Genomic DNA, 25,019 nt, shown 5'->3' on the forward strand with positions numbered 1-25,019 from the left:
TAGAAGGTCCTATGTGTCCTGGAGGCTGCAGGTTCCCCACCCCTGTCTTAGACCAAGGATTCTTAACCTTTTGCATGTGTGTGTGTGTGTGTGTGTGTGTGTGTGTGTGTGTGATGGACCCCTTTGATGGACCATTTCTTAGAATGTTTTTAAATATGTACAACAAAATACAAAGGATTACAATAGAAGTCATTTATATTGAAATGTATTTATCAAAATATTCAAAAAAAAAAAAGTTTGCAGGCTCCTGGTGAAGCATCCTTGCCCTAGAGAAAAACTCAGATGTTGGGAAAAACAAACAAAACAATTTTGAACCTGGTTGTGTAGGCCCATACCATTGGGGGTCATTTAGTTTTAGTTGACATTTTCCATTCATTACACCAATATGCAATTCGTGCCTCTGATAATTTTTTATAACAAGAATGTTTGTACCTGCTTCAATTGTATGATTAAAACTAATCAACCAGTTAGAATTGTGTAGGATGCTCTAAAAAAAAACCCTGGCAAAACCAAAAGTGGTTATTTCTATGATATTTGGAATATGATTATTTGTCTGTGTCTGGAAATTGAAAGCTCTTTTCATCTTTGAGATTTATGCTCCACTTATGAGTTGCTGCAGCTTAACATGGTAGTTTTCTCTGATTTGTGTCCAAGAAGTATTGTCTAATTTTTTGTTCACTGTTGATCATTATCTACTGGGCTCCTAAGGCTGTGGAACGCTGGCTGTCACTAGCAGCTTACAAAGGAAAGCTATTCATTTTAATCCTTTCTTTTGTGGTTGAAATTGGATTACTTTAATCCCCCTTGATAAAAAATTCTGTAGTCTTCACTCTGAATGTTAGATAATCTAAATCTTTTTTTGATGAAACCTTTAAAATATCTGTACTTAATACAGTTAAGGATAAAGGTTAAATATAATGAAGGTTTAAGGTTCCAGTCTTAGGCTTGTGCCATTGTGTTGTGGACCCCCTTGTATGTATGCAAATTTTAAAATAGTATTTTTTTTTGGTCTTGTATTTTAGAATTTCAGAAGGGTATCTTGATTGAAAATAAGAAGGTCTGTTCAGCATGGAAGCTTAATTCTTTGAAAAGATAACATTGTGTGTGTGTGTGTGTGGGGGAGGATTATAAGCAGAACTGATCTCTTCCTTTATTTGGAGACTAGTTCTTGTTGAAAGAAAATGTCTTTCTCCTTCATAGAGCCTGTCTACTGATAAGAAAACAGTATTCAGCTTAAAATAAATGTGATGTACTTAAGTTTGTCTTTGATTTTCAAAGCCCTTTCCCCCACTAAAATGAGCAGGTAGTATCTAAAATCTGTGTGGAATTTTCTTGTGTTTCTATTTTCTTGTGAAATGGAGAAAGAATAGATTCTCCACCCAGTCAGCACCTTTAGTGGAACCATTAAAATTGTAGGCCTGAGCAAATTCTCAAAATTATTCAGAAGAAATATATTGACCACTATTAACTGGAGCAGAATCACTCCATACACTTTGTAATCTGCTCACAGAAGTGTGTATAAGAAAATAAAAACTGAACTTGTTATTGAAATATGAGTGAGAAAATAAATGTTCATTTTGAGAACTAATAGTAAGACTCAAATGATAATGAAAATATAATCTATTAAAACCTGTACCACCTGCCTACAATAATCGAATGGTAGAACACTGACCTGGTCCATCCCTCTTCTTATAAATAAGCTTCATTGAAACCACTTTAGATGGATGGAAGAATTCTAAAGTTTCCTTAGAAAGAGATTCAACAACCTTCCATTATAATCTGTCATATCGAAAATAGTATTTTGCTATCAGGAAGTTCTTGCTTACAAATAACCCACCCTTGTAAATATCAACAAAAATGATCTTTGACACCAAAATATGTGTGAGCAGGCTGGCCCTGAGAGAAGTCAGGTTAGCATAGGGTATTGTAAAATGAATGGGAATCAATGGGACATTTTTCCAGGTTGGTTCAATTTTTAAAAATTTTTGTGTCATAGAAACATACAGAAGAGAAAGACACAGTTCCTACCTTCAAGGAACTTGTATCCTAGTTTTGGAGAGATTAGTCATAAATCTATATTTGAAACAAAGTACCTACAATGGTACAGTCCTGTCTATTAAGAAGACTATTATCTATGTAGATTGTAAATAAGAAATCATAAGCTCATAGAATTTTGGAGCTGGAAGAGACCTCAAAGATGTAATAAAATCCCCACCTGAAGCATGACTCCTCTCTGAAACATCCCTAAAAGATAGGCATCCAGTTTCTTCATCCAGTAGAACCCCTCTAAATAGAGGAAGCTCAATTACACAAAAATTCCAAATTGAAATATTTGAAGACAGCAAACAGGTGACCCAGTCATTTCTTTCTTCTCCAAAGTAAACATCTTCAATTCCTATAATTGATCGTCGTATGGCATTTTGAGTTCCTCTCTTTCCCACCATGGGTTGAGAGCTGGAAGCTCTAAGAAAGACCTTTAGGAGCCATTTAGTCCAGGGAGTAAGGGCCATAGCTAGGATTTGAACCCAAGTTCTCCAACTCAAATTCAAATTAAGAGGCAATAACCTTCTATGAACCACCTTCTATGTCAATATTCTACAGTAGGTGGTGGGGATAAAAGTTAAAAAGCAAAACAACAACAAAACCATAAAAAATACTACCCCCTCAAAGAGGGGGATCTATTTCAGTGATCTTTCCATCATGCTACATTGCCTTCCATATTGGTTGTTATTTGCACCCATTTTAGACTGATTTTTAGTGAGTTTGACATTTTTTAGTCTTCTATATTTGCCTGTTGATCCATCTAATAACAAAATACCCCAAAGGAAAAGTGCTGAATAAAATACCTAAGTCAATGTCTGTTTTCTTTCCATCCACCCCCACATCTATATAGTGTGATTTAAAACCTAGAAGCCAGCTGGGGTAAATGTTGGAGAGATTTAAGTAATTCGGGCCTTGGAAAACTTGATGGCATATTTCTTTGTCCTTTTTTTAATTGCTCTTTGCTACTCTTGGCTCTAAGAATGCACAGATCAAATGTGTCACAGACCCCAGCTCAAGGTCCTCATCTCTGTTCAGTGAACACATTTACACCATGGGGTGAACCAGACTTCTCTTCATCTCTCTTTAGCTCCTTTTTCCTCTTTTTGTACTCCCTCAACTAATCTAATGCTCAAAAGACCCCAAAACATAGATGCAGATTGGAGGTAATATATAACACATTACCTTCCCACTGGTTAAAATCCTGCAAAGACCAACCCTAGATTGAGAAGTGAAGAAAACTATTAGGAATGTCATAGCCCACATGAAGAAGGTAAGGTTTCTCCTGTATATAAGGAAGAGCCAACACCTCCACCTATTGGCTGCTGCTTTTTTTCTTGGATGTGATTCCCAGATATTGGTACTTGTATCAATGGGATAAGCCATGGACTTGCAAATCATGTCTTTAGTTCAAAGTGCCCAGTCCCCCAAATCAATAGTCACATTCCAGTAATTTTGGATAAAACCAAGAACCAGCCCACTGCACCCTCAACTTTCATCTTAATAAACTTGGATACAAACATGTAAATTTTGCATGTGGGATAGCATTTCTCTGCTGCATTAACTGGCTTAATACAAAGTCACTCATTTAGAAAGCTTAGAAGGGAAAGTAGAGAACAAAGTCTGATTGGAGCTCTTTCCTCCAACAAGCTACTTTAAAGTCACAGTATTATTATAGATGATCTGATCATAGCTGAGTATTGCAACCATCACCTCCCTTATTCTGGGCTTCACATTTTAACAAAATAGCCTAGCTTTTCATTCTCCTGTGACATATTTTTTGGTTCATATTAACCTTGAATTACACTAAAAGTACATTTTTACATGAACGTGGGAACACTGTGAGGAAGGGAAAATATATTGAAAGATAAGGCCAGGTATGTTGATTTCTAACTTCTACCTCAAAAGAACTATAGAATTTGTAATGCTGCCACCCCTGCCATAGACTTGTCCAGGAATAAAGACACTCTTTGAGGTTCCTACCCCATGTGCACTCTGGGAGAAATAATCTACTTAATATTGGAGTGAGCTTGTAAGTGGAATTGAACTGATTGAGAATTGGGAGGATGAATATTACCTCACTCCCTTGTAACCATTCAAGCCGTAGGAATCCATTGACCACTTCTCTGGTTATCGTGAAGAACCAGGCTTGACATTTACTCTGTTGTGCATATTCCACCAACTGCCACTTTCCACCTGTTACTCAGGGATTAATTATGAAATTCACACTGCCCATGTATTGGGAAAGTCATGACTATCACCCTGTGCTTCTATTCAGAATCCTCAACATCCCAGAGACTGAGATCTCTGAGTTATAGGTTTCCTAGACAGAAATTCCTTTCCTTAATCACCACTTGCTACTCCTTCTTATCCATTGATCTCTTCTGTGTCCCTACCCCATTGTGCTCCATCCTTCCATTGTGTCTCATGGAATCTCCATTTCAATATTAATAATCTTCCTTTCATATTTGACTCAGGTCATCCCCTTGAAATTATTGTGTATTTAATTTTGTCTGCATATGCTGTTCTCCCTGGAGAGAATGTTAACTTCTTGAGGGCAGGGACAGTTCCATGCTTGACATTGTATTATGAAGCCCCAGTGCTCTGCCTCATTTCTTACCTAACCTTAATCACTGTTTGGGCATTGCCTCAGTCAAACTGAGACCTGTTAAAAACCTTAGCTTAAAAGGGCCAAGGTCTCTCACTGTGTCCAGGGCCATCTTCAGTCCCTCTGATCTATTTCTGGCTACTGGACCCAGATGGCTCCAGAGGAGAAAGTGAGGCTGGTGACTTTGCACAGTGCTCCCTCACTTAAATCCAATTCACTTGCAAGTCATTGCATCACCTTTCTGATGTCATGGTCTTTTTCCAGAATGAAGGACACATAGCAACAAAGGCAACAAGAACAAAAAGTCATATACGACTGTACATGACCTCATGGACTTTTGTCCATGGAGTTTTCTTTTTCTTTTTTTTTTTCCCATGGGGTTTTCTTGGCAAAGATACTGGAGTGATTTGCCATTTCTTTCTCCAGTGTGTCCCCATTTTATAGATGAGGAACTGAGGCAAATAGAGGTTAAGTGGCTTGGCCAGGGCAATACAGCTAATAAGTGACTGAGGCCAGATTTGAATTCAGATGTTTCTGACTCCAAGTCTGGTGCTCTATCTACTACGCCATGTAGCTGCCCTCCTGAAAAGTAGTAGGTACTTAATAAATACTTATTCCCTTCCATCCTCCCTCTATGAAATCACAGGTCCAATCTTGATCCCCATCTACCACAGAAATGATTATAAGATAAAGAGACTTTTTACAGAAACATAGCTAAATTAAGACATCTGAATCAGTGCTACTCCTATAAAGCAGTTCCCATGGTAGGCTATATTCTTATGATAATTCTTACTGCCATCACACATGACTTGTTAGGCTCTTCCCTTGTATCATCCTCTTTAGGCTATGTCATATTCTTTGAGAGTGGAATGGATTTTTTTTTGAAAGAATTAAAAGTCTTTCCAAACCAGCTTGTGATGATTATGCTTTATGAAACTAGAGATAACTCTATGCTTTGTCAAAAACTCATTTTCTTTATTGGCCCAAGCAACAGCTTCAGAGACAGTTCCAATGGAAAGATTAAACAGTGTTTTTCCTCATAGAAAATTTGTTTGACATAAGCTAATATCCTTCCTATGAAGCAATTTTTAGTTTCATTATTTTGTACTTACATTTTGTATGTGTGTTTATAATGGATTCACAGAATATGGAACTTTATAGACATAAGTTACAGTGACATTTGTTGTTATAATTTTATAGGTAGGTAAACTAGCCCATCAAAGGGTGGACAGCCTAAAAGGATGACTCAACTGAGTAGTTAGAATTTAGGCTAGACCATCATTATTACCCTGTTTCAATATAGCTTTTTTCTCCTACATGGGAAGTTATTACATCCTTACTACTGACTTGAAGGATGTTTCCTGTGCATGCAGAGATAAACTATCATCCCTTCCCCACATCCCTTTATTACCTCCATTCCAATTTGAGCTTAGTTGAATGTGTCCTTGCATGCTGGGACCATGTTTTTCACAATTTTATATTCTATATGAGATCTTGCCCAGAGCCTTGCACCTAACAGTCATTTAAAGGCTATTTGATGAATGACTGAATTTTTTTATAATGGAACATTGGATTATAGATAAGTTATGAGATTGTGTGTTGTATGCTACTGTCTTTCTATTTAAATTTTCATATAGTGCCCTGCATTTCTGATTTCCTGAATGTGGAGATTTCTTATCGTTGGAGAGATTCTTATTGTTGAAATGTTTTTCTTATTACTATAACTTCTGAGAGGCAAAGAGAATGCTTGAAGGGAAATAGCTTAAACACAGAATGTAAAAGTACTGATAGACATTTAATTTAGATAATTTAAGTATTGAGAGATATCTTAAGGTCTTAAATAGATATGTAATTTTTTCCACTAAATATAATAAGTTTATATTTATATAATAAATAAAGCAGCTAATTTATCTCTCATATGATCTGAAGTTGTTAAAGCAGACCTTTCCACAGTCTAAATAAAGTAATTCATAAAGTAATTTACTCATTAAATATCATTCAAGAAAGTCATTCATTAAATTTGTAGCTGAATTTAGTAGCTAAATAAGCACATTTTCTTCTATATCACAGTTTTTGATAATCAAATCGGTCTTTTGGATTGGCTCAGTTCAGGATTTTAGGTTTGAGGAATGTTCAGGAAGGATTGTTGTGCTTTTCAATTTTCTTAGATACTTATCAGATAAAAATTGTATTATAATTATTTCTGGGCCAGTCTTACTTCCTTTAGGCTCTTTTGGGAGAGGGACCATTTTTTTTTGTCTTTGTATAAACAAATAAATATATATGGATGGGTGAATGAATATATATGTATACAAAAGCATATGTATATACCTATATCTATATCTATGTGTATATATACATACATATATACACACACATATATACACATACATACACACACACACACACACTCATACACACATACATACGCAGAGAGAGAGCAAGAGAGACAGAGAGAGAGAGAGAGCACCAGAGCCTAACCATGTACTGCACATTGTAGGTAATGAATAAGTATTTGCCAAATGAAAGAACGTGTGAATGAAAAGCGTATGACTGCTTTATACAAGGGAACAAAAAAGTAAATCCAATGTGGAACCTTAATTTTCTGGTTTATTCTATAACCTATTAATTTCCAACATGTCTCAAAATTATTTTTTCTCATTCTCTTCTGCTTCACCCTGTCTTCCAAAATGCCACCTCCTCTCTTCTCTAAATAAATTTTTAGCCCCAGCACCATTAAAAAGATAATACAGCATCATGGAAAGCACACAGGATTTGTAGCCAAAGGACTTGGATTTAAATCTTAGTTCTATGCTTTGCTTTCTGTATGACTTTTGAACAAGTTATTTAGACTTTCTGGGCCTCAGTTTTCTCAATTCATTGGACTCAGCCATCTCTAGGCTCTCTTTCAGGTCTAATTCTATAAGTCTATGGATAACCTGGGTTCATATGCTGACTTTGACACATTCACTGAAAATGTGTGAATTGTTTCCAACATATATATTGACCACTATGAACCTCAGTTTTCTCCTCTTTAAAGTGTCAATAATAGGGGCAGCTACGTGGCATGGCGGATAGAGCACTGGGCCCTGGAGTCAGGAGGACCTGAGTTCAAATCCTGCCTCAGACATATAACACTTACTAGCTGTGTGACCCTGGGCAAATCACTTAATCCCATTGCCTAGCCAAAAAAAAAAAGAAGAACCAAATAAAATGTCAATAATAATACATTTACTCTCTTTATCAAAAAGAGTGAAGTGTGGGAAAAAAAAAGTGATGTGTGGAAAGTAATGTATAAACCTTAAACTAATACATAAGGATGATTTATCTTTTCAAGAAGTCAACCCAAACTATATAATAGAGATACTCGATTTTTTCTCCTCCTCAGTTAACTTGGTGGATGTTGATGCCATTTATTTTGTTATTCTTCCACTATATTTTTTCTCTATGACATCTGCTTGGCATAATTCAGTAAGAAACTCTCCCCTCCCTCCTCACACTCAACTCAATGTATTCTTTGATCCAGTGACAGTGACCTCCTTGTAGCTCTTTGGACGAGATGCTACATCTTCCAACTCTGGCCATTTTTATTAGCTCTTCTCCACCACTAGAATTCTTTTCCTCCTCATCTCCATCTCCTGGATTCTCTGGCTTCCTTCGGTTTCTAGTGAAAATCCTACCTTCTGCAAGAAGCCTTTCCTAGACTCCCTTAATTCTTGTATATTTCCTCTGTTGACTATCTTCAGTTTGTCCTCTCTTAATTTTATTTATACATAGTTATTTGCATATTTTTTTTTTGCCATTAGGCTGTGAATTTCCTGAAAGCCAGGATGATTTTTTTACACTTTTTTGCACAGTATAGTACATGGCACATAGTAGGTGCTTCATAAATGCTGGTTAACTGATTGACATTTAAAATGTTTGTTAACCACTGTTTGTTAAAAATACTGATGGAACAAAAAAAACAGATGAAAAGGATATCTTTACAAACTTAACTAGAGTCTGTCAAGATCAGTCAACTCCTTCAAAGGACAGACAGAAAGAACAATAGCCACAAAATAATAAAACAAAACTAATCAATTTAAAACAGATATCACTTTGCTAGGTCAGAGTCTCTGAGGTCATGTTTGCCCTATCTTTTACTGTAACCTTAAATGCTGAGTAACACACTATGGCTTAATAATTCTTATTGCAGCATTCAAATAAACTGTATGCTCCTAAAGAGTAGCATCTGTAATCTTTATCTTTGCACCTCCGCAACATTCTATATAGGGAGCACTTCATGAATGTTGGTATCGAGTTGAATTAAATAAATAAATCATCAGAAACTCATTCCTTTACTCTTCGTACTTGATTGAGTAACTTCAAAATTTGTCCTCCATTTAGGAATCTGACAAAAGTCAAATGATTGAATTCATTGTGGATCTGCTTTGATCTCTAAATTTATTTTTACTTTTGAGTCATTAAAGTTTCATTGCAAAGTAATGCTTCTCCATCATGGCACTGAGGAAATGCTGTATTCTTCAAGTCCTTGCCAGTGGAGTGTAAATTTTGGCTGGTGCTAGGAGGCTAGAGTGGCTTTGATTACAGGTCTTTCGAAGGATTGCAGTTAGGTGTGTCTTCTCAATAACAGCCTAATTAAATTAGGAAAAGCATCACTGGGGAGATGACACTTTTTGGGGGGGTAGGGGGTTCATAAGCAACTCTCAGAGACTATCTAAGCAATTAGATTAAACACTTTGGTATTTTCAAAGTTGAATTTTTTATGCCTTTGGCTTCTTCATTACTTTCTTTGGGATGCTTGTATTTGAACCATTTCACTCTTCATTAAAACCCTCTCTAGAAGCCAGGTTGGAGAATGGAAGTGTTCTTCTAGTCATTGTCCCCATAGTTTGTGTTTGATTATGGAGTAATGTGTTGAACAGGTACTGAACAAAAGTGGTAAACAGGTTTAGGGATTATTTATAGAGGGGCCACTAGGCTGACTATGGATAGAATGTTGACCTTCTAATTCAACAACTTGGATTCAAATCCTGCCTCAACTGTGTGTTCATGGGGCAGCCTTTAATCATTCTGAGCACCTATAAATGAAAATCTTGGAGAATTGTTGGGGGCACTCAGAGGTCAAGTGACTTGCCTACACAGTCACCTGGCTTCTAGAGAGGGTTTTAATGAAGAGTGAAATGGTTCAAATACAACTTTGAAAATAAGATTATAACTATAATTGACTTAAACAATTAACTTGTACTTGTTTTAATATTTTAAGTATCTGTTATATTATTGGTACGGGCAATTCCTACCATAATCCCATACCAAAGTTTTTAATCTGTCTACAGTTGCTTAGATAGTCTCTGAGAGACCTGAGTTCAAATCCAACTTCAGACACTTGACGTTTACTAGCTGTGTGACCCTGGGTGAGTCACTTAACCCTGATTGCCTCACCAAAAAGCAAAAACAAAACAAAAAGAAAACACCATGGATGGGGTCACAAAGAATTGGACACGACTGAAACTACCGAACAACAATACCTCCACCCCATACACACATATGAGTACTTACATCTCACAATTCTTATTTAATTCTTATTTCTAGTCTACCAGCATAGATAATTGAAAATTGACTGTATATACACCTTGGAAATTGATTTCTTAGTCTGATAACCTTAAGTAAATTTATACTTAGGCCCATTTGGTATCAATAATTTTATTCTGGTTGCTTGTATCTGCTAGTATAATTAAAACTACCATAAAAGTCTCATTGAATTGTCATTGAATCATTAACCCCTGTGTTGTAGAGAGATTTATCACCTCCAAAGTCTATTGCCTGGATTTTCTGGATGCAAGGAAGTCCCTGAGATGAATCCCAAACTATGAGATTTACTTGGAGTCTCTTGGCCCCCTGGATTCACACAGGGTTTTCTATTTGACTTCAACATCAATTGATGAAATCTGCAGCAGTGGTCAGGTGTCCTCTGGATATGGGTTGGCTTCTCTGTTGTCCAAGGAAATTCTAAAATGAAGGTTCTGGAAACTTTTTAAGAGGTTCTAGGGAAATCCCAAATGAGGTCTAGAATTCCCAAATTCCCAAAAAATCCATGATCTCAAAGGTCGGCACTCTTAACCTTTTAAATTCTGAAGCCTGTTTGTAAATTTCTAAATTTGCTATGATACTCAAGGTTACAAACACAGAACCACTATTTCCCATACAATTACCTTTAGTTTTAACCTTTAGTTACAATAATAAGAGAAGTCATAGAACTTAAGGCACTTATTTCAAGGATTCCTTTATTTCCAGTTAAAGCCACAGAAACACAGATATTAGATATACAATATCTTAAATTCAGAGCCAGTGAATCACCTTACTTTTCTGAACCCAAGATAAAATATGACCTCATACTACTTGTGTGAGCCTGGGCAAGCTACTTAACCACTATGTGCCTCAGTTTCCTTGACTACAAAATGAAGTTAATAATAGCACCTACTTTCTTGGGTAGTTATGAGGATAAAATGGGACAATATTTGTAAAGCACTTTTAAACCCTAAAGCATATAAATGCTATTATTACTGGCTACATAAAAAAAAATTGCTCTAAGTCACCGAATATAGAAAAAATGAACACAGAACGAACCTGGAGATTTCATGACAAAAACATGATGATAAATGATAGAAACATTCAATATCTGAGGGACTACAGAAAGACAGGCAATCAATTGATTGGTTCAACAATTCTGGAAAGTAATTTGGCATCATGTTTTAAAGTGACTGTCCATACCCTTTGATCTAGAGATCTAATGATTAGACAAAAAAGTCAGCGACTTAAAGAAAGTCCAAATATGCAAAATATTCATAGCAGTCTTTTGTCTTTTAGTAGCACAGCAATGGAAAGGAAGTAGGATCAGTCAGTTGGGGAATGACTAAGCAAATTGTGGTACATGAATGCAATGACATGTTACTGTTAGAAACAATCACTACGCAGAATTTCGAGAAGTATGGAAAGACATATGAACCGATGCACAGTAAAAGTAAGTAGATCCAGGAAAACAATATGCACAGTAAGTATAACAATATAAGTGAAAAGAGAAATAAAACAAAACTCAACACTATGTAATTATACTATTTAAACTTGGGGCTGGAGAAGAGTTGAGAAAGTGCACCTTTCTCCATTTATAACAGAGGTGGGGACAGTGGGTGTGTCACATTTATCATGTGGCATGTTTGCTTTTGCATAATGGCCTGACTCTTCTTTCTTTAGTATGACTATTGGGTAGGGTACAGGGAAGAATATATTCAGAGATGAATTGATATAACAAAAGGCATCAAAAAAGATATAAAATCAACTTCAAAAACTTTTTAAAAAGATCACAGATGGTACTGTTACTCCATCCCTTCCAAAGAAACTAAAAAATTAGCAATTAGAATTCTTTGAATTCTTTATAAGAATGATCTTTCTTTTCATGAATCAAGGGTATCCTTAATGAAACCATGTGATGGGAACAGGCGGGCTTTTTCAGATGGTTTTCTAGGACAGACCACATATTTACAGTTATAGAAATGATGGAAAGGTGTAGAGAATATAAGATTCCTTTATATATATTTATTGATTTTTAAAATCATTTTGCTTAGTAAAACAGGATAAAATCTTGAAGGTTTCTCCCCAAAAAAGGTTTTCTTCCACACAGAGAGTAAACTTAAATGACTTTGTAAGGGATGAGCCTCTGGAGATAACTGTTTGGTGATTGGCTGAGTATTTACATGAAGAAGAGCATTAAAACAGGGTAATTATGTGTGTACTTGGCTCAGTGGATAGAGGCTGGAGTCAGGAAGACCTGAGTTCAAATCTGACCTCAGACACTTATTAGCTGTGTAACCTTGGGCAAATCACTTAACTTTTGTTTGTCTTAATCCTCTGGAAAAGGAAATGGCAAACCACTCCAGTATTTTTGCCAAAACCCCCCCAAAAACAAAACACATACAAAAAACAAAAACCATGGACAATATAGTCCACGGAGTCAAGAAGTCACAGACATTATTGAACAACAACACATGTGGCTTAAAGCATTTGCTAGTGTCTTTGCCTATAAACTTAAGCAAAAGGTTTCCTAATTGATGGTGAAGCTCTCCAAATTCTCTTCTCTTTGAGAGAGGCAACTTGGTATGGGGGATAGATGTGCTTCTGATTTGAATTTTGGAATGACATTTAGTAATTGTGGACCCCTGGGCAAGTCTTTGGCAAGTCCATTAACCTCTAGATTGTAGACTGCTGATTATCAGTCTCTGGGGGAGAGTTCCAACATCAAAAAAAGCACAGATCCCTGAATTCTTGTCCAACATGAATCTAAATAGAAGTAAAACCTAATGGTCTTTTAATCCATAAATAAATGAACTACAAAAATGTAAAAATGATAAAGGCGGGTAAATGTCACTCTCTCCTGTCTCACTAATCTCTAATCTCACCCTTATGTATTTGCTTCACTCTGCTGCCAATAAGGTTGCTCAAACCCTTTCCATCTTTGAAAAAATAAAAATAAAAACCTCCCTTGACCTTGTCTCAAGCTATTGTTTTATATCACTCTAGGCTTTCACAGCCTGGCTCCAGGCAAACAACAACAACAACAGCAACCAAACCAACCTGTTGACTCTCTTTGCCTTCACTTCATTTTACTTCTCAATCCCGCGAGGCAGCTAAGTGGCACAGTGGAGAGCTCTGGACCTGGAACCAAGATCACTGAGTTCAATCCAGCCTCAGAAATTTATAGCTGTGTGAATCTGGGTAAGCCATTTAGCCTCTGTCAACCTCAGTTTCCTCAAGTATAAAATGGGGATAATAGCACCTATCTCCCAGGGTTATTGTAATAATAGTATCTACCTCTTTAGGATTGTGAGGACAAAACAAGATATCTGTAATGTTCTTAGCACAGAGTCAAGTATATAGTAGGTTCTCAATGCTTATTTCTCTTCCTTTTAATACGGCATCTGACCTCATGATTCAACTGAAATTGATGTCACTATGGCTTTCACTGATTTCATAATCAAATATTGGTGGCCTTTTCATAGTCTTCATTACCTCCCCATTTTTTTTACTGATTTCTTAAATGTTAATGGCCTTTCCTTTGTCATCATCCTCTCTATTTTTTAACCTCTCTGTTGCATTTGACAGGATTGAACACCCTTTTATCCTAGGTGCTATCTTCCCTGAGTTTTCATGAAATACCTCCCACCCCTGCCTCCATTACTGAATCCTGGCCCCTAACTGTGGGTATATTCCAAAGTCCTATCCTGAACCTTCTCTTTTCTCTCTTGGTGGTCTCATTAGTTCCCATTAATTCAATTTTCTCTCTAAGCAGATGACTCCAACATCCAAATATTGAAACCTAACTTCTCCACTGGACTCCAGTCCAGAATCACCAACTGCCCTTTGAATTTTTCCAACTAGATGTAAGCATATTAAATTTGACATATCCAAGAGAGATCTCCTCATCTTCCTCCTAAGCCCTCTCCTCTTCTTAACCCCCTTATTTGTGTAGATGTTGAACACTTTCTTCTTCTAACACTCAGGTTCAAAACTTCAGGAGTTATTGTGGACTTTTCCATCTGCTTCAGCCCACACACCCATATCTAATCAGTTGACAAGTCTCATCAATTCTACCTCCACCATATTTGTTATTGTCAAGTCTTGTCAATTCTGTTTCCACCATATTTATTAAATCTAACCCCTTCCCTCCACCATACATTTCAATACACATTTCAGGCTCTTATTACCTTTCTCCTGGACTATCACAATAGTCTCCTAATTGGTCTCCCTGATTCAAGTCTTTACTCAAATCCAATCTCACACAGTGGCCAAAGTGTCATTCCTAAACCATGTATCTTACCATGTCACTCCCCTTCTCAAGCAGCTCTGGTGTTAATTGTCTCTAGGAAAATAATATTGTCATTTAAGTTAGTCTATTCCTTTACCTGGACTAAGTAAGGATTTAGGCTACATGGTACAAAATCAAAGAATGCTCCTATAATGTATTTTATTGCTAATAATTCTTCCCACAATGGAAATGATAATGAATGGAAGAGTAGTTGTATTTTAGGGGAAAAAAAACGGTGCTAATTTTTTTGTGTGGTTGGGGAGAATTTTTGTGCTTAAAATATTTGTAATGATCATTTTAATTGTATCAAAATATTTTGGGTGATTTATTCCAAGTTAAGGTCTTCTTTGTTTCATAATCTGAGAACACAATTTTATGACTGCATAATAAATTCTTAGAAAGACCAGCTGTAGTACTGCTTTGAATACTATTCATGTACTAAAAATCATGGAAAGAAAATACTTTCTCAGGGCAGCTAGGTGGCACAGTGGATAGAGCACCAGCCTTGGAGTCAGGAGGACCTGAGTTCAAATTTGGCCTCAGATGCCTAATACTTACTAGCTGTGTGATCCTGGGCAAGTCACTTAACCCCATTGCCTAGCCAAAACAAAACAAAACAAAACAAAAAAACTTTCTCCACAAAGCACCAAATATTGAATAATTGTTTTATGTCTTTGACTCAAAAGAATGATTACTCAGGTCTCTTAGGTTAAATAAATTGTGTTAAAGGGCCAGATTCTCCTACCATATGAAGTAATTAAATTTATTTTTGGAAACTGTATTAATACTTTGCCTACTAAGTATCATACAATAAATTATCATTCCAATGCCCCAAATACTAGCATGCTATTTAGAAAGAGTTAATGTGGCTTTCAAACATTCCCAATTTAATTGTTAAAATAATGAAGGGACCATGTTCCCTGAAAGCCATTTATAAAATGATAGTCTAGGTACCTGAAAATGGGATTTCAGTTTCCCAAATCTCCTATCTCAAAAAGAGATTAGACTATTTATCCATCAAGTGGTATATGCCTCACAGAAATAGATACTAAGGTATTCTGGTGAAACTGACTAAATTATGTAACTATAACTATCTTAACCAATTAATTATAACAACATAAATTGGGATGATATAAAATAACATAAAATATCATAACATAATATAGTATCCCCATTGCATAGGAAGGACAATATAAGTACCTAGGCTATCATTTTGTAAAGAGCTTTTGGGGAACATGGTCCCTTCATTATTTTAACAATTCAATTGGGCACGTTTGGAAGCTACATCAACTCTTTCTAAATAGCATGCTAGTATTTAGGGCATTGAAATAATAACCTACAGTCCTTCCTTTTCCAATAAACATATAGAGAGTAATTACTGCAAACATCCTGAGGCCAGGGACCATGTGTAATTCATCATGATATTCTTTAAAGCAACGTCTAACATATATTAGGCACTCAATAGACATAAGTTGAATGTATGAATGGCTCCTAAAAACTCTTAAGTCCAAAAACTTAGCCAACAAAGTCACAACTGTATTCTTCTGCTGTGACTTGCATTACATAACCATGAACCTTCCTTCCTGTGTTTTATAAAGCATCTCCACTACCTACTTCACACTTGGAACAGTCCAAACACATCAACATTTACTTTAGGATATTATCTTTGTCTTTGTCACATGTATTTTCCAGTCATGGAATCATATAATCTTAAAGTTAAAGGGATCCTAAAAATTCATGTCATTTAAATTTTGCTCCATATAAGAATCTTCATATTCTTTTATCTATCTCCTGTAGAAATTCTCTACTTTGAATGGGTTAATTGAAAAATCAAGTTAATTATATTCAAGTAAATACATTGATATAGCTTTTGTATTTCATTTTATTATGCTATGTCTTGAATATGTAACATTCCTGTTAAAAGATTTATCTGTTCAGGGGGGGTTGGGGTTAGAAGGGTTTAGTCCTGTTAAAAAGTCTCAGGGCTTTTTAATTGCTGGAAATCTGCTAGGGTGGTTAAAATAGCATTGTAAGTAATTTTATGCAATAGAACTTTTGGTACAAATGCTAGATTTGAAACAAAGAATAGATAGGAGAGGAGTTTGTGATGCCTCCATTGCTAATACTGTAGAGGCTAACTGTCATAATTATTCCTCCAATCCATAGAGCAAGTAACTGCCAATTCAATGAGTAGTGTCAGAACCAGCATATGGATATCATTCATTGTGATTTTTTCACATATCTAGCCACCTGGGAATGTTATGAGGGATGAAAAGCCAGGAAAACCCGGTTCAATCAATTAACCATTCAATTAATAAGAATTTATTAAGCACTGCCTATGTGACAAGCACTGTGCAAAGCTCTGGAGATACAAAGAGAAAGCAAAGACAGATCTTACCATCAGAGAGCTTATATTCTGATGGGGAGGGGGAGAGCAACATGTGTGTAAGTAGGTACAAACATACGAAGTAGTTAGAAAGTGACTTTAAAGGGGAAAGCATTAGTAGCTGAGGGAAATGAGAGAGGTCTCTCTTGAGCTGTCTTCCCAGAACCGACACATACTGGCTTTGTGAACCTGGGAAATCACTTAATCTCTCAATGTCCCAGGACATTGTCCCAAGACTAAACAAATGTCAGTTGCAAAACAGTTGTAGATGCATTAGTAGAGGGAATTTAATCACTCATATATACCTTTACCAATGAGCTCACAGGTCCAGAAAAACAAAAAATCCGGCTGCCCCAGCTTTGATAATACTTTGACAGTATTGTCAAAGTGACTGATTTGAGCTTTCAGAGTTGTTTAGAAAGACTAGAAACCCAAAAAACACAGCTCCTAAAACCTTGGTTGGCACATCATCTCCTTGATATGTAACTTTTATGTGCTCAGTCCAGGGTCAAATTCATTTGGTCAACAGATAGGACCAGGTTTGTTTGTGTTCCTTGGAGAAGATTCTATTGTGGGATGAGGCTCATGACAATAGCAGCAGGTAGTCATCAAGGAAGTGGGGACACATTTGTGTTGTCAGGGTCACTGGTAGCATATTGTCTCATAATTCTTGACTATACATTCTTATCTGAGGCAGATCAACACACACACATATACATATATGTGTATGTATTTACATATGTGTATGTGTATATATACACATATACATACCTACATACATATATTTACATACATGTGTGTATATAGATAGATAGATAGATAGATATGCAGATATAGATACATATGATGGATCATTCCCCAAGGAGCTGGGAAGGCATTGAGGCCCCTTCCAATGAGACATGACCTTAGTAAAGAAACAGAGTATACATCCATCTTCATAACAAGTTCTTCAGCCTAACAACCTGCTACATAAAATAAGAGTATAGAGCAGAATGCATTAAGTTCTCTAGAAATGTCAGGCATCATAGGATTTTAGGGGAAGGAAGGGATGTTTCTTTTTAGGACAATTGCAGAGGGCAATATGGAGGAACGGGCAATGAAGCCAGCACTTGAATGATGGCTGGGATTTTGATTGTTGAAGATGGCTAGAAGAAATATCTCAGGCTGAAGGAAGGATATTTTGTCTAGCCATCTTCAACAGTCAAAATCCCAGGGAGATAGGAATATGCTTGGCATGTTTGGATAATGTCAAGCTATAAAACTTGGCTGAATCAGAGGAGCTGGAACACTTAGGAGAATAGTAAGAGAGAAAACAAAAAAAGGAGGCTGGGTCTAAATTTTGGAAGATCATGAATGCCAGGATAAGATGTTTAGTCTTCATTAAGAGGCAATGTGGAGCTACTGCATGTTTTTTTGAGTAGGGGGTTCTGAGAATGATCAAAGCTGTACTAGGGAAGAAAATGTTTCTGTGAAATAACTTGTTAAAATAATCATTTGACTTTATTAATCATCAATATTATCATAATTCAACCCACAAGATCATAGACATAGTAAACCTTTGGTTCAGTTTCTAATTGTAGAAAACACAAGCCAGTCACAAAGATGTACAATCTATTTCTATTGTGGGGCAGGCTGTTAAAAGCAAAGGATCTGTTATCAATAACCATCTAATCTTGATCTCTAGAATAACCAACAACCCTCCTTGTTCCTTGCCTTCTAAACTGCTCTGACAGAGGCTTCAGCACCAATATTGAATTTTGTTGTAAAGGAATCAGGAAACACAATAGCAGATGGGTTGGTTAGGACGATGAGACGTATGCATGTTAGTGTGTACTTTGAGAACAGAGAGGGAAATGGAGGGAAAGAAGAGGAGTGGGAGAAGGAGGAGAAGGAAGAAAGGGAAAGAAAAGGAAGGGAAGAGAGAAGAGGGGAAAGATAAGGGAAGGGAGGGAGGAATGGAGAGGAAAGTGATGAGAGAGGGGATTAAAGGGGGCAGGGAGGAGGAGGAAGATGGGAAAAGGAGAGAGAGAGACACACACAGAGAGAGAGAGACTGACTTAGGAAAACTGACTAAAGGAATAAAACTTTTTTTTCCAGTGCCATAAAGAATAACAAGGAATTATAATAGCAACTCACTACTCCATTAAGTTGGAAATGCTTTGGAATGTACAACACATTCCCAAAGGAGCCAATATTTACCTTGTACCAAGGCAGAATCTGTTTATTGGCAATTAATAGTTCTCTGCTGACCAAACTCAGTACCCTAGTGCTTAGCTCAAAGGAGGGGAGTGAGGGAGAAGGAAGCAAAGATAAAGAGATGGGTCAGAGGAAGAGGCAACTGTAGGATTAGAGCAGTAAACGCTGATTCATTCTCCTCATCCCAGCCTGTGGCAAGCAGTCCCTGTTCCTCCAGTTTAATCCTTTGCAGTTTCTGTTGATTGATGTGCTTTAAAACTCCCCAAGAGCCAAGGTGGTTATTGTTTCAGCACAGGGGGAGGGGGTGCATCCCAGGAAAAGAGCTGTTAGGCAGGAAAACCATCCTTCTTAATTTCCTTCTCAAATGGGGAAGGGAAAGTGATGGAAAGAATGAGATAAATGAAGCACAAGATTTCCTTTTAATCTCAAAATAGTCCTGTGAATTAGGGATAATAATTCTTTCATCCTCTTTCACAGGAAAAAAGTGAAACATCTCAGGCCTAAATTTCTAAGCGATTTAGTCAATGTTATCCTGCACGTCAGAGACAGAACTGGAAAACAATCTAGCTACGACTGTGTGTGTTGGGGGTGGGGTGGGGTTAGGAACTACACTAGACCTATGACTTCATTGGTATGGGGCCCTCTAAGGAAAATCCCTCTACCTTTCCCGATCTCTACAACTTAGAATCTTAGAGAGATGCCTAGACTGGGAGAAGATAAGAGAGAAGATAGATAATAGAAAGAGAAACAGATAGATAATAGAAAGTATATGACAGATACACACATGGATGAATGTTAGGGTTCATTCATCTTAAGTAGGAAAGATAAGTAGAGAGATGATAGATGGATGTTAGTGTTATTTCAACTTAAATGATATATCTATATCTTTTTCTATATTTATGTATATTTATATACTACATTGAGAGATAGCACCACTATAGTGATCAGAGAGCTGGTCTTCAAAATGGGACGACCTCAGCTCAAGTCTCACCTCTGGGACCCTGGGGAAGTTCTTGGTCTCAATGCTAATCTAAGTAACTCTCTAAGACAGTACGTAAATTGCAGAGAAGGTGCTGACCTGCGTGGTGGAGTCTCCTAGATCAAAGAAATCACAGCAGCAGTCCCTATCTCTATACATTTATACCTATCCACACATTTACACATCCACAATATTTGCCTAATACAGGTTGGACTGAATCTTTGTGCAAGCAACTTTCATTAATAGGTATGGATTTCACAGTTTTTTTCCCCCTTGAATATGCCTCTACATGTTCACACTGAGAATGGAGATTCAAAAAAAAATTTTTTTTATATTGTGGCTGTTTTTAAAGGGGACAATGTCTATGCAACATTAATAACTTGGGCATCTTGGGAGAGGGCATTACCTCCCCTAAAATGAACTATTGATGTGAAAGGACTTTAAAAAGTTAGAGGTGCTGTACGAATATAAGTATTGTAATTTATAAGGAAGCAGTGCAATCTTTATGACAGGCAAGCATATGATCCAATTCCTTTGGTCCTATCTAAAGGCAGACTTTTGTTGCCCATCTCCTAGACAGAGGTGGGGAACCTTCTGATTAGATGCTGCATGTGGCCTTCTAGGTCCTTGGGGGCAGTCTTTTGACTGACTTCAAGTTTTATAGAACAAATCGTTTTGAAGTTAGGATTCAGTCAAAAGGTTGCACTTTAAGACCTAAAGGGTCACATTTGGCCTCGAGGCCACAGGTTCCTCACCCCTGTGACCTAGAAGGTAAGTGATGTGCCTAGTATTGCACACTAACATGTCAGAAGGAGGATTGAAACCAGTTCTTCCTGGCCCTTTATCCACTATGTCACTGCAAGATAGAAAGATAGAGAAAGAGATAGGCATAAGACAGATGATAGAGAGAATATAGATAATAGAAAGAAAGAGAAGGGAAATGATAAATAGGTAGAAAGAAAGAGAAGATATATGATAGAGAGAGAAGACAGATGATAGTCCTAACCCCTGGACAGGATATTGCTTTGGGGAACTGCAGGACAAGTCCCATCAGCTTGCTTTCCTGCCTAGTAGCCAAAGAAGAGGAAGGGGGACCATGTGGTGTTGAGACCCTCAGATACCTTTTCTGTCTGCCTGGAGCTCTGCTGTGGGTCCTGCACCAAACGCAGGGAAGACTGCTGAAGCTGAGGGACATCCACCAGTCCCAAGCTAGGATTGGGCTGAGGGCCATGCAAAGGGGGGGGGGGGGCTTTAAATGCTAAGCTATAGCTATTGTAGTCACAGAATGGTGTGTGGAAGGAGGATGGAGAAATACCAGCAGAGTCCTGAGACTAGAGTAAATAAAGTTTAAGCCAGCAACAGGCAAATGAAACTCCAAGTGCCAGCCCAAAGAATATTACCAGATTAATTAGATTTGGGCTAATAATAATTAAATTTTGGTTAAACTCTACCCCTTACACAAAGGTAGAGAAAGAATTCAAGGTTCTATTCGCTGCTCCTCAGCCTGTCCACTCCCTCAGCCTCTAGTGGCCTGGATAAATGAGAGAGTTCTTACGTATAACTCCAAGCCAGACTGGCGAAGAGGAATTGCTGCATAGATTGGTGACAGGCACGTGGGAGAAAAATGAAATTAAAAGGCAGCATGGTGCAATGGAAAGAGAAGTAATCCTAGAGTCCAAGGACCTTGGTTCAAAAATCGCCTGACGTTACCCGTAATCTTACTCCCCGGGGCTCAGTGTCCTTCTCTGTAAAATAAGGAGATTGGACCGTATATTCTTCGAAGTCTCTTCCAGCTTGAGATCTAAGTCCTAAGAGCTACTACTATGAGAAGAAGAAAGAGGGTTACGACTCAGGACCCTCATCTTTGGCAAAGATGGAGCAAAAGAAGGAAATCTTTCTTTCCAGAGGAATGCAACCCGCTTGTATTTTTCCTTTCAAAACCCTTATTTCCCCTCCTCTTTGATTTTCCCTCAGTGCTCCCCAATAACTGCCCCTTGTTACAAACAGGTTGCAAGCTCGAGGTTTCTTCCTTGGAGGTTTCCTATTCTCTTTTGAACTCCCATTCACGGTCCTGCTCACCTCACCCCTCTCCTTTCCCTCCTTCCTTCTTACCTGTCCACCGCGATGGCAGTCATGGAGTAGATGCTGGCGAAAACGGCGGTGATAGGGAAAAAGTTGTGGAAACGACAGTAGTTGGCCCCAAAGTACCATTCGTTGTGCAGAGCGTAGATGAAGTTGACCAAGGTATTGAAGGCGGCCATGGAGGCGTCTGAGAAAGCCAGGTTTACCAGAAAGTAGTTGGTCACCGTTCTCATGCGCTTGTGGGCCAGGATGATCCAGATTACGATCAGGTTCCCAAAGACAGCCACCGCCACCACCATGCCATAGGCAAGGGACCAGAGCGCGATGCGCCAGGACGGCTGCACGAACTGGTTGGTGAGGTTTGCAGCTGGTTGCAAAGGCGCTGGGGGGGTAGTGGCCAAGGCACCCCCGAATGAGTCTAGGGAGGGCGAGGATGTAGAGAGGTTTCCAGCCTTCCAGGCCACCAGTTGCATCCAGTCGCTTTCCGAGATCCCCGCTCCCTCCAGAGCTCCCGGGACAGCAGAGCTCAGGTTTCCCCAGTCTGTGGTGCTCCCTCCACCACCCCCCTCTGTCCAGTACGTAGATTCAGAGAAAGATGCCATCGTCACAGTTGCTGCTGAAGTCCCTCAACTGTTCCACCCACCTGCCACCCAGACCTCGGACCCTCTCAGACTTTCCTGATCCCTGATTCCCTCCTTCTTTCCTCTTCTCTCTCTTCCTTCCAAGGGAATGATGCAAACGTCGTCTTCTACCCCTTGGAAAGCAAAGCAGTGTGTTGAGGGTTGAACCGCATGGGCAGCAAAACGCGCTTCTACAGTCGGGGGAGAGTTTGGGGCCGGGAGGTGGAGGGACATGAGCAGGAGCAGAGGATGAAGACTAGATCCGTGGGAGGAAGAGAGTGTTGCTTTTAAGGGGTTTAACCGAGCCACGGAGACTGTAAGCGCCCTCTTGGCCGGGCTGGGGTCCAGCTCAAAGCGTCTCTCGCTCTGGGGTTGAAGTAACCGCGTCGCAGCAGCCTGCACTCCCTTTATAGACCGAGCTGGCCCTCGGCTGCGTCAGAGAGAAGAGAGGTCGGCGGCCCCACAGGCTGAAGCAGACGCTCCCTGTCCCCACCTTTCATTCATTACCTGCTGCTTTGTGGGATGTGCGCGGGAGCTGAAGAGGCTTTGGTCCTCGAGCACTTAGAAGCCGCGAGACTCATACACTTCTAGCTCTAGGCTGCTTTAGATCCCCTGCAGATACTCACTCTGTATCTATTTAGAGTAGGCACCCTTTCAAAGCGCTCCTTGCTCTAGGAAATTCTCTCTAGCCGAATGCCTGCCTGAATGATTTTTAAAAGTATCTCATCGGGGCTATTGCAGGGGATGGGGAGAGAAGTCTTCATTTCCCCAAGCCCCCCAGGCTTAGGTGGTTTTCTGTGGCACTGCGCATTATACTTTCTCCTTCAAGTCGGAACCTTTTTTTATTCTTTCCTCCCCACTCTCTCCCAGCCTCTTTCTCCCAATTTCTTTCTCTCAACTTCTTCCACTGTCGCGCGGAACAAAGTACTCCGTGGAAATGGGCACTCAGATCAAAGAGGGGGAAAGGTTCCGAATCCTCTAGTAAAGCCAGCATTAGAGCAAGCTCGACTCTTTCGGAGGTTATTGGGCTGATGGAGTTAGCTGCGTTTGGCCTTGGCATGCCCAATGGTGATTGGTTGGGCACCGTGAGGAGGGCGGGGCACTAAACGCATGCCGGTGTTCTGCCAGGAGCCATTCTAGGAGATGTGTTGGGTCTCCAATTGCCTGGCCAAATACCGGAGCTATGGAGCTGAGCTGGGAGGTGGCATATGAGATTCTCTCAGGACCGAGGAAATAACAGGGGTACACATGCATGCTTTTTACCCATAGTCAGAGTTTGGGCAACTAGAGCAAACGAACAACTTTTGTCTTTCGTCTACAACACAGCAGCTTTTGGTGATGGTTGTTTATTATTTTTGTTTGTTTTGAACTGGCCTGTGATTACTTTTGTGGGGAAAATCTATCTTTCTCCCAAGGCTAATCAGCAATATATGCTCTGCAATTTATTATCTTAGAAAATAGGTTGGGGACACCAAGAGGTGAAGAAAAATCAAATCAACAAACATTTATTAAACTCTTCCTATGTGCCAGGTACTTTGCTTGAATCTCATAAAAAATGCCCTAGGAAGCCAAGAAAGGACTTTCAACAATACAGTAGAAAGTTTAACTCCATTTACAAAGTGTTCAATAAAGCAGTGAACTTGATCAAGTCTGAAGAAACCTGAGTTCTAGACTTGTTTCTGCCTTTCAGGGACAATGGGTATGGAGGCAGAGAAACACGTAGGGAAGATGAATTGTGGGCAGTTCACCTGTACCTGGAACAGAGAAGAGAGTTGTCTGGTTGGGGGCCCACGCTCAGGGCCTGGGCTGATACTGTTGCATGACTATATCAAAGAGAACTGAGCCATCACCCTGTGCCTCACACATTTGCTGTAGACTCACGTATCTTGACATTGGTGACTGAGCTGGTTCCTTCTTGCTGGAAAGGAAACCAAAATACAGGTCTGGGGGCCTGCCATCTACTTTTAACTGTAGGACCTTGTACAAGTATACTCTTGTACATTCTTTGGATCTCAGCTTCCTCATACACAAAGTGAACAGGTAGGCTAAATAGGGCTGGTTATGGATAGATAGATATAACTATAAATAGAGCATTTATCAAACCATTACCATATTCCAAGCATTATGTTAAATACTGGAGATATGAATACAACCAAGATAATATCTGATGTCAATGAGCATCCTAAAAGGGGAAGAAAGGATACTACTTAAAAAAATGATTTGGGGTTGGGGTGAAACCATACTAAAGA

At 38.6% G+C, this 25,019-nt stretch overlaps 1 protein-coding gene across 1 annotated transcript in view; it reads right to left on the reverse strand.

Moving 5' to 3' along the window:
* TACR3 (tachykinin receptor 3) overlaps nt 1–22,752 on the reverse strand; it is a 102,882-nt gene extending 80,130 nt beyond the window's left edge. Inside the window, exon 1 of the mRNA XM_027837622.1 lies at nt 22,181–22,752. Within this exon, the coding sequence (XP_027693423.1) occupies nt 22,181–22,752 (572 nt within the window). The remainder of the gene's footprint in view (nt 1–22,180) is intronic.
* Between the last annotated feature and the right edge of the window lie 2,267 nt (nt 22,753–25,019).

The sequence above is a fragment of the Vombatus ursinus genome, unplaced genomic scaffold (assembly GCF_900497805.2).
Source record: "Vombatus ursinus unplaced genomic scaffold, bare-nosed wombat genome assembly UNPS02014821.1, whole genome shotgun sequence".
Lineage (NCBI taxonomy): Eukaryota > Metazoa > Chordata > Mammalia > Diprotodontia > Vombatidae > Vombatus > Vombatus ursinus.